This window comes from Lampetra fluviatilis, unplaced genomic scaffold, assembly GCF_964198595.1.
Source record: "Lampetra fluviatilis unplaced genomic scaffold, kcLamFluv1.1 SCAFFOLD_1098, whole genome shotgun sequence".
In the NCBI taxonomy this organism is placed as follows: Eukaryota; Metazoa; Chordata; class Hyperoartia; order Petromyzontiformes; family Petromyzontidae; genus Lampetra; species Lampetra fluviatilis.
Genome location: NW_027621627.1, coordinates 4,708 through 15,000, shown reverse-complemented (window position 1 = coordinate 15,000; position 10,293 = coordinate 4,708). Strand labels below are relative to the sequence as shown.

Here is a 10,293-nt window from a genome sequence, read left to right as displayed (position 1 = left end):
GTGGGTGAATGAGTGAGTGGGTGAGTGAATGAGTGGGTGAGTGAGTGGGTGGGTGAGTGAATAAGTGGGTGGGTGGGTGAGTGAGTGGGTGGGTGAGTGTGTGAATGAGTGATTGGGTGAATGAGTGAGTGAGTGGGTGGGTGAGTGTGTGAATGAGTGAGTGGGTGAATGAGTGCGTGGGTGGGTGGGTGAGTGAGTGAGTGGGTGAGTGAATGAGCGGGTGGGTGGGTGAATGAGTGAGTGGGTGAGTGAATGAGTGGGTGAGTGAGTGGGTGGGTGAGTGAATAAGTGGGTGGGTGGGTGAGTGAGTGGGTGGGTGAGTGTGTGAATGAGTGATTGGGTGAATGAGTGAGTGAGTGGGTGGGTGAGTGAGTGAGTGAGTGGGTGAATGAGTGAATGAGTGAGTGGGTGAATGAGTGCGTGGGTGAATGAGTGAGTGGGTGGGTGGGTGAGTGAGTGAGTGGGTGAGTGAATGAGTGGGTGGGTGGGTGAATGAGTGAGTGGGTGAGTGAATGAGTGGGTGAGTGAGTGGGTGGGTGAGTGAATAAGTGGGTGGGTGGGTGAGTGAATAAGTGGGTGGGTGAGTGAGTGAGTGAGTGGGTGAGTGAGTGAGTGAGTGACTGAGTGAGTGAGTGACTGACTGCCTGACTGAGTGACTGAGTGACTGACTGAGTGACTGACTGACTGAGTGTCTGGTGAGTGACTGAGTGGCTGACTCAGTGAGTGAGTGTGTGAGTGAGTGACTGACTGCCTGACTGAGTGACTGAGTGAGTGGCTGAGTGAGTGAGTGAATGAGTGGCTGACTGACTGAGTGAGTGACTGAGTGAGTGTCTGAGTGAGTGTCTGAGTGACTGAGTGAGTGACTGACTGAGTGAGTGAGTGTGTGAGTGACTGAGTGACTGAGTGAGTGAGTGACTGAGTGAGTGTCTGAGTGAGTGTCTGAGTGAGTGACTGAGTGAGTGACTGAGTGAGTGACTGAGTGAGTGACTGAGTGAGTGACTGAGTGAGTGAGTGTGTGAGTGACTGAGTGACTGAGTGAGTGTCTGAGTGAGTGTCTGAGTGAGTGACTGAGTGAGTGACTGAGTGACTGACTGAGTGAGTGACTGAGTGAGTGTCTGAGTGAGTGTCTGAGTGAGTGTCTGAGTGAGTGAGTGTGAGTGAGTGAGTGACTGAGTGACTGACTGAGTGAGTGACTGAGTGACTGAGTGAGTGACTGAGTGACTGACTGAGTGAGTGAGTGACTGACTGAGTGAGTGACTGAGTGACTGAGTGAGTGACTGACTGAGTGACTGACTGAGTGACTGACTGAGTGACTGACTGAGTGAGTGACTGAGTGACTGACTGAGTGAGTGTCTCAGTGACTGACTGACTGAGTGAGTCTCTGAGTGAGTGACTGACTGAGTGACTGACTGAGTGACTGACTGAGTGACTGACTGAGTGACTGACTGACTGAGTGACTGAGTGACTGACTGAGTGAGTGACTGAGTGACTGAGTGAGTGACTGACTGAGTGACTGAGTGAGTGAGTGACTGAGTGACTGACTGACTGACTGAGTGACTGACTGAGTGACTGACTGAGTGAGTGTCTCAGTGACTGACTGACTGAGTGAGTCTCTGAGTGAGTGACTGACTGAGTGACTGACTGAGTGACTGACTGACTGACTGACTGAATGAGTGACTGACTGAGTGACTGAGTGACTGACTGAGTGAGTGACTGAGTGACTGAGTGAGTGAGTGACTGAGTGACTGACTGACTGAGTGACTGAGTGACTGACTGACTGAGTGACTGACTGACTGACTGAATGACTGACTAACTGAGTGACTGACTGAGTGACTGAGTGACTGACTGAGTGACTGACTGAGTGACTGACTGAGTGACTGAGTGACTGACTGACTGAATGACTGACTGACTGACTGACCGAGTGACTGACTGACTGACTGAATGAGTGACTGACTGACTGACTGACTGAGTGACTGACTGACTGAATGACTGACTGAGTGACTGAGTGACTGACTGACTGAGTGACTGACTGACTGAGTGTCTGACTGACTGACTGAGTGTCTGACTGAGTGACTGAGTGACTGACTGACTGACTGAGTGACTGACTGAGTGTGTCACCTGCTCGCGTGTGTTGGTCTCTCGGAGTTGGACACAAAGTTGCTCCAGTGTCTGACTGACTGAGTGACTGAGTGACTGACTGACTGAGTGACTGACTGAGTGACTGAGTGACTGACTGAGTGAGTGACTGACTGACTGAGTGACTGAGTGACTGAGTGACTGACTGACTGACTGACTGACTGACTGAGTGACTGACTGAGTGACTGACTGACTGAGTGACTGACTGACTGACTGAGTGACTGACTGACTGACTGAGTGACTGACTGAGTGACTGAGTGACTGACTGACTGAGTGACTGACTGACTGACTGAGTGACTGACTGAGTGACTGACTGACTGAGTGACTGACTGACTGAGTGACTGACTGACTGACTGAGTGAGTGAGTGACTGACTGAGTGACTGACTGAGTGTGTCACCTGCTCGCGTGTGTTGGTCTCTCGGAGTTGGACACAAAGCTGCTCCAGTGTCTGACTGAGTGACTGAGTGACTGACTGACTGACTGAGTGACTGACTGACTGAGTGACTGACTGAGTGACTGACTGAGTGTGTCACCTGCTCGCGTGTGTTGGTCTCTCGGAGTTGGACACAAAGCTGCTCCAGTGTCTGAGTGACTGACTGAGTGACTGACTGACTGACTGAGTGACTGACTGAGTGACTGACTGAGTGTGTCACCTGCTCGCGTGTGTTGGTCTCTCGGAGTTGGACACAAAGCTGCTCCAGTGTCTGACTGAGTGACTGAGTGACTGACTGACTGACTGAGTGACTGACTGAGTGTCTGACTGACTGACTGAGTGACTGAGTGACTGACTGACTGAGTGTGTCACCTGCTCGCGTGTGTTGGTCTCTCGGAGTTGGACACAAAGTTGCTCCAGTGTCTGACTGACTGAGTGACTGACTGACTGAGTGACTGACTGACTGAGTGAGTGACTGACTGAGTGACTGACTGAGTGTGTCACCTGCTCGCGTGTGTTGGTCTCTCGGAGTTGGACACAAAGCTGCTCCAGTGTCTGACTGAGTGACTGAGTGACTGACTGACTGACTGAGTGACTGACTGACTGAGTGACTGACTGAGTGACTGACTGAGTGTGTCACCTGCTCGCGTGTGTTGGTCTCTCGGAGTTGGACACAAAGCTGCTCCAGTGTCTGACTGAGTGACTGAGTGACTGACTGACTGACTGAGTGACTGACTGAGTGACTGACTGAGTGACTGACTGAGTGTGTCACCTGCTCGCGTGTGTTGGTCTCTCGGAGTTGGACACAAAGCTGCTCCAGTGTCTGACTGAGTGACTGAGTGACTGACTGACTGACTGAGTGAGTGACTGACTGAGTGTCTGACTGACTGACTGAGTGACTGAGTGACTGACTGACTGAGTGTGTCACCTGCTCGCGTGTGTTGGTCTCTCGGAGTTGGACACAAAGTTGCTCCAGTGTCTGACTGACTGAGTGACTGACTGAGTGACTGACTGACTGAGTGAGTGACTGACTGAGTGACTGACTGAGTGTGTCACCTGCTCGCGTGTGTTGGTCTCTCGGAGTTGGACACAAAGCTGCTCCAGTGTCTGACTGAGTGACTGAGTGACTGACTGACTGACTGACTGAGTGACTGACTGAGTGTCTGACTGACTGACTGAGTGACTGAGTGACTGACTGACTGAGTGTGTCACCTGCTCGCGTGTGTTGGTCTCTCGGAGTTGGACACAAAGTTGCTCCAGTGTCTGACTGACTGAGTGACTGACTGACTGAGTGACTGACTGACTGAGTGAGTGACTGACTGAGTGACTGACTGAGTGTGTCACCTGCTCGCGTGTGTTGGTCTCTCGGAGTTGGACACAAAGCTGCTCCAGTGTCTGAGTGAGTGAGTGACTGAGTGAGTGACTGACTGACTGACTGAGTGACTGACTGAGTGTCTGACTGACTGAGTGACTGAGTGACTGAGTGACTGACTGACTGACTGACTGACTGAGTGACTGACTGAGTGTGTCACCTGCTCGCGTGTGTTGGTCTCTCGGAGTTGGACACAAAGCTGCTCCAGTGTCTGAGTGAGTGACTGAGTGACTGACTGACTGAGTGACTGACTGAGTGACTGACTGAGTGACTGACTGACTGACTGAGTGAGTGACTGACTGAGTGACTGACTGAGTGTGTCACCTGCTCGCGTGTGTTGGTCTCTCGGAGTTGGACACAAAGTTGCTCCAGTGTCTGAGTGACTGACTGAGTGACTGACTGACTGAGTGTCTGACTGACTGAGTGAGTGACTGACTGAGTGACTGACTGACTGAGTGTGTCACCTGCTCGCGTGTGTTGGTCTCTCGGAGTTGGACACAAAGCTGCTCCAGTGTCTGACTGAGTGACTGAGTGACTGACTGACTGACTGAGTGACTGACTGAGTGACTGACTGAGTGACTGACTGAGTGTGTCACCTGCTCGCGTGTGTTGGTCTCTCGGAGTTGGACACAAAGCTGCTCCAGTGTCTGACTGAGTGACTGAGTGACTGACTGACTGACTGAGTGAGTGACTGACTGAGTGTCTGACTGACTGACTGAGTGACTGAGTGACTGACTGACTGAGTGTGTCACCTGCTCGCGTGTGTTGGTCTCTCGGAGTTGGACACAAAGTTGCTCCAGTGTCTGACTGACTGAGTGACTGACTGAGTGACTGACTGACTGAGTGAGTGACTGACTTAGTGACTGACTGAGTGTGTCACCTGCTCGCGTGTGTTGGTCTCTCGGAGTTGGACACAAAGCTGCTCCAGTGTCTGACTGAGTGACTGAGTGACTGACTGACTGACTGACTGAGTGACTGACTGAGTGTCTGACTGACTGACTGAGTGACTGAGTGACTGACTGACTGAGTGTGTCACCTGCTCGCGTGTGTTGGTCTCTCGGAGTTGGACACAAAGCTGCTCCAGTGTCTGACTGACTGAGTGAGTGAGTGACTGACTGAGTGACTGACTGACTGAGTGAGTGACTGACTGAGTGACTGACTGAGTGTGTCACCTGCTCGCGTGTGTTGGTCTCTCGGAGTTGGACACAAAGCTGCTCCAGTGTCTGAGTGAGTGACTGAGTGACTGACTGACTGAGTGACTGAGTGACTGACTGACTGAGTGACTGACTGACTGACTGAGTGAGTGACTGACTGAGTGACTGACTGAGTGTGTCACCTGCTCGCGTGTGTTGGTCTCTCGGAGTTGGACACAAAGTTGCTCCAGTGTCTGAGTGACTGAGTGACTGACTGACTGAGTGTCTGACTGACTGAGTGAGTGACTGACTGAGTGACTGACTGACTGAGTGTGTCACCTGCTCGCGTGTGTTGGTCTCTCGGAGTTGGACACAAAGCTGCTCCAGTGTCTGACTGAGTGACTGAGTGACTGACTGACTGACTGAGTGACTGACTGAGTGACTGACTGACTGAGTGACTGACTGAGTGACTGACTGAGTGTGTCACCTGCTCGCGTGTGTTGGTCTCTCGGAGTTGGACACAAAGCTGCTCCAGTGTCTGACTGAGTGACTGAGTGACTGACTGACTGACTGAGTGAGTGACTGACTGAGTGACTGACTGAGTGTGTCACCTGCTCGCGTGTGTTGGTCTCTCGGAGTTGGACACAAAGTTGCTCCAGTGTCTGAGTGAGTGACTGAGTGACTGACTGAGTGTCTGACTGACTGAGTGACTGACTGAGTGACTGACTGACTGAGTGTGTCACCTGCTCGCGTGTGTTGGTCTCTCGGAGTTGGACACAAAGCTGCTCCAGTGTCTGAGTGAGTGACTGAGTGACTGACTGACTGAGTGAGTGACTGACTGAGTGACTGACTGAGTGTGTCACCTGCTCGCGTGTGTTGGTCTCTCGGAGTTGGACACAAAGCTGCTCCAGTGTCTGAGTGAGTGACTGAGTGACTGACTGACTGAGTGTCTGACTGACTGACTGAGTGAGTGACTGACTGACTGAGTGACTGAGTGACTGACTGACTGAGTGTGTCACCTGCTCGCGTGTGTTGGTCTCTCGGAGTTGGACACAAAGTTGCTCCAGTGTCTGAGTGACTGAGTGACTGACTGACTGAGTGTCTGACTGACTGAGTGACTGACTGACTGAGTGTGTCACCTGCTCGCGTGTGTTGGTCTCTCGGAGTTGGACACAAAGTTGCTCCAGTGTCTGAGTGAGTGACTGAGTGACTGACTGACTGAGTGTCTGACTGACTGACTGAGTGTGTCACCTGCTCCCGTGTGTTGGTCTCTCGGAGTTGGACACAAAGCTGCTCCAGTGTCTGAGTGAGTGACTGAGTGACTGACTGACTGACTGAGTGACTGACTGAGTGACTGACTGAGTGTGTCACCTGCTCGCGTGTGTTGGTCTCTCGGAGTTGGACACAAAGCTGCTCCAGTGTCTGAGTGAGTGACTGAGTGACTGACTGACTGACTGAGTGACTGAGTGACTGACTGACTGACTGACTGAGTGACTGAGTGTCTGAGTGACTGACTGACTGACTGAGTGTCTGACTGAGTGACTGACTGAGTGTGTCACCTGCTCGCGTGTGTTGGTCTCTCGGAGTTGGACACAAAGCTGCTCCAGTGTCTGACTGAGTGACTGAGTGACTGACTGAGTGACTGACTGACTGAGTGACTGACTGACTGACTGAGTGTGTCACCTGCTCGCGTGTGTTGGTCTCTCGGAGTTGGACACAAAGCTGCTCCAGTTGCTGCGTCTCTTCCCGGCGTCCCAGTCGCCCCAAATACTCCTTCAGCATGGCGATGATCTACACAGACAAAGACACCCCAGGTAGCCTCCAGCAGGGCTGCAGGGGCAAGTGCTGTTAGTAGCAGCAGCAGTGTCTATGTACTACACACACCACACACAGACAAAGGTCACCCAGGTAGCCTCTAGCAGGGCTGTAGGGGCAAGTGCTGTTAGTTGCGAGTAGTATCAGCAGTGTCTATGTACTACACACACCACACGCAGACAAAGCTTCCCCAGGCAGCCTCTAGCAGGGCTGTAGGGGCAAGTGCTGTTAGTATCAGCAGTGTCTGTGTAGTACACACACCACACACAGACAAAGCTGCCCCAGGTAGCCTCCAGCAGGGCTGCAGGGGCAAGTGCTGTTAGTAGCAGCAGTGTCTATGTACTACACACACCACACACAGACAAAGCTACCCCAGGTAGCCTCCAGCAGGGCTGCAGGGGCAAGTGCTGTTAGTAGCAGCAGTGTCTATGTACTACACACACCACACACAGACAAAGCTCCCCCAGGTAGCCTCCAGCAGGGCTGCAGGGGCAAGTGCTGTTAGTAGCAGCAGTGTCTATGTACTACACACACCACACACACAGACAAAGCTCCCCCAGGTAGCCTCTAGCAGGGCTGTAGGGGCAAGTGCTGTTAGTAGCAGCAGTGTCTATGTACTACACACACCACACACAGACAAAGCTCCCCCAGGTAGCCTCTAGCAGGGCTGCAGGGGCAAGTGCTGTTAGTATCAGCAGTGTCTATGTACTACACACACCACACACAGACAAAGCTCCCCCAGGTAGCCTCTAGCAGGGCTGCAGGGGCAAGTGCTGTTAGTAGCAGCAGTGTCTATGTACTACACACACCACACACAGACAAAGCTCCCCCAGGTAGCCTCTAGCAGGGCTGCAGGGGCAAGTGCTGTTAGTATCAGCAGTGTCTATGTACTACACACACCACACACAGACAAAGCTGCCCCAGGTAGCCTCTAGCAGGGCTGTAGGGGCAAGTGCTGTTAGTAGCAGCAGTGTCTATGTACTATGTAATACACATACACATATGTGTATGTGTGTGTGTGTGCGTGTGCACGCGTGTGTGTGTGTGTGTACGTGTGTGTACGTGTGCGTGTGTGTGTGTGTGCGTGTGCACGCGTGTGTGTGTGTGTGTACGTGTGTGTACGTGTGTGTGTGCGTGTGTGTGTCTGTGTGTGTGTGTGTACGTGTGCGTGTGTGTGTGTGTGTGTACGTGTGTACGTGTGTGTGCGTGTGTGTGCGTGTGTGTACGTGTGTGTGGGTGTGTGTGGGTGTGTGTGTACGCGTGTGTGTGTGTACGTGTGTGTGCGCGTGCGTGTGTGTACGTGTGTGTACGCGTGTGTGTGTGTACGTGTGTGTACGCGTGTGTGTGTGTACGTGTGTGTGTACGTGTGTGCACGCGTGTGTGTGTGTGTAGGTGTGTGTATGTGTGTGTGTGTGTACGTACGTGCGTGACCTCTGAGCGCAGAGCTCCGAGTGAGCGGTCTCCGTGTCTCAGCACCCCGAGCTTGGAGCGTGCCAGATGGAGTGGGGTGCGGCCTGCCCGGTCAGCGGCATCCACACGCGCACCTACACACACACACACAGACACACACACACACAGACACACACACACACAGACACACACACACACACACACAGACACACACAGACACACACACACAGACACACACACATAGACACACACGTACACACACAGACACACGTACACACACACACACACAGGTACACACACAGACACACGTACACACACACACAGGTACACACACACACACACAGACACACACACACATAGACACACACGTACACACACAGACACACGTACACACACACAGACACACGTACACACACACACGTACACACACACAGACACGTACACACACACACCCACACACAGACACCCACACACACACAGACACAATTCCGATTGGCCTTTCCCCTCATGGCGTCTGTGACCACCACAGCGGCTAAACGGGGGCTCTGGACGGGTGCAAGGGGCTGGTAACCCCTCCACCTTCAATTAATTACCACTAAACCACCAATTAAACATAAATATCTAACTAATAAGCTTGTGCCGGAGGCCCCGGGGGGACAGGCGTCTTTGACGTCTCCTGGCCAAACCCCATTTGGCGGAGCCAGGAGATTGAATCTTCACCCTCGGGGCTCCTCCAGAAACAACGAAAAGCCACTTCGTGTGGCCACGTGGAATGTTCGAACGCTCACTGCCGAGGAGGAGAGGCTGCCACTCCTCTGTCGGGAGCTGGACCGGTACCGCCTGGAGCTCTGTGGCATTCAGGAGGTCCGGTGGACTGGTTTTGGTGTCTGTGTCTATGGAGGAGAGGCTGCCACTCCTCTGTCGGGAGCTGGACCGGTACCGCCTGGATCTCTGCGGTATTCAGGAGGTCCGGTGGACCGGCTCTGGCTCCTGCCACCATGAGGGGTGGACCGTCCTCTACTCGGGGCAGGAGACTGCCAAACAACAGGGAGTGGCTCTTCTTCTGAACAAAAAGAATGAAGGGGGCGTGGGAGCGTGGCGGTGAGGTGTGGGAAGCTGTAAGCCCCAGGCTACTTTGGGCTCGCCTTCCCATCAACCGGAGGCGAGGAGTGGTGGTCGTGGTTACTTATGCCCCCACCGAAGACGAACATCCGTGGAGGGATGCAGGCAAGGCCGATGAGTCAGATGCATTCTATCTGTGTGTGTCTGTGTGTGTGTTTGTGTGTGTGTATGTGTGTGTCTGTGTGTGTGTGTCTGTGTGTGTGTCTGTGTGTGTGTCTGTGTGTGTGTGTCTGTGTGTGTGTCTGTGTGTGTGTGTCTGTGTGTCTGTGTCTGTGTGTGTGTGTGTGTGTATGTGTGTGTGTGTCTGTGTGTGTGTCTGTGTGTGTGTGTCTGTGTGTGTGTGTCTGTGTGTGTCTGTCTGTGTGTGTGTGTCTGTGTGTGTGTCTGTGTGTGTGTGTGTCTGTGTGTGTGTGTGTGTCTGTGTGTGTGTGTCTGTCTGTGTGTGTGTGTCTGTGTGTGTGTCTGTGTGTGTGTGTCTGTGTGTGTGTCTGTGGATGATGAAGGCACCTCATCACTCACCTCCTCGCAGCAAGATCGTAATCACCGACACGTGGTTCGTACAGGCAGCTGAAACAGACCATCATCACCATCATCATCATCACCATCATCACCATCATCATCACCATCATCATTACCATCAACATCATTACCATCATCACTATCATCATTACCATCATCACAACCATCACCACCATCACCATCATCACTACCATCATTACCATCACCATCATCACAACCATCATCACCATCATCATCACAACCACCATTACCATCACCATCATCACTATCATCATTACCATCATCATCACAACCATCATTACCATCACCATCATCACCACCACCATCATCACCATCATCATCACCATCATCA

General features: G+C 52.6%; 1 protein-coding gene across 1 annotated transcript in view; it reads right to left on the bottom strand.

Annotated features, from left to right (window-relative positions):
- Positions 1 to 9,989, bottom strand: part of ANKRD54 (ankyrin repeat domain 54) — a gene marked incomplete at its 5' end in the record, with an annotated part of 12,627 nt that extends 2,638 nt beyond the window's left edge. Inside the window, 3 exons of the mRNA XM_078885698.1 lie at positions 6,759 to 6,866; positions 8,313 to 8,434; positions 9,942 to 9,989. Of these exons, the coding sequence (XP_078741824.1) occupies positions 6,759 to 6,866; positions 8,313 to 8,434; positions 9,942 to 9,989 (278 nt within the window). The remainder of the gene's footprint in view (positions 1 to 6,758; positions 6,867 to 8,312; positions 8,435 to 9,941) is intronic.
- Positions 9,990 to 10,293: the final 304 nt, after the last annotated feature.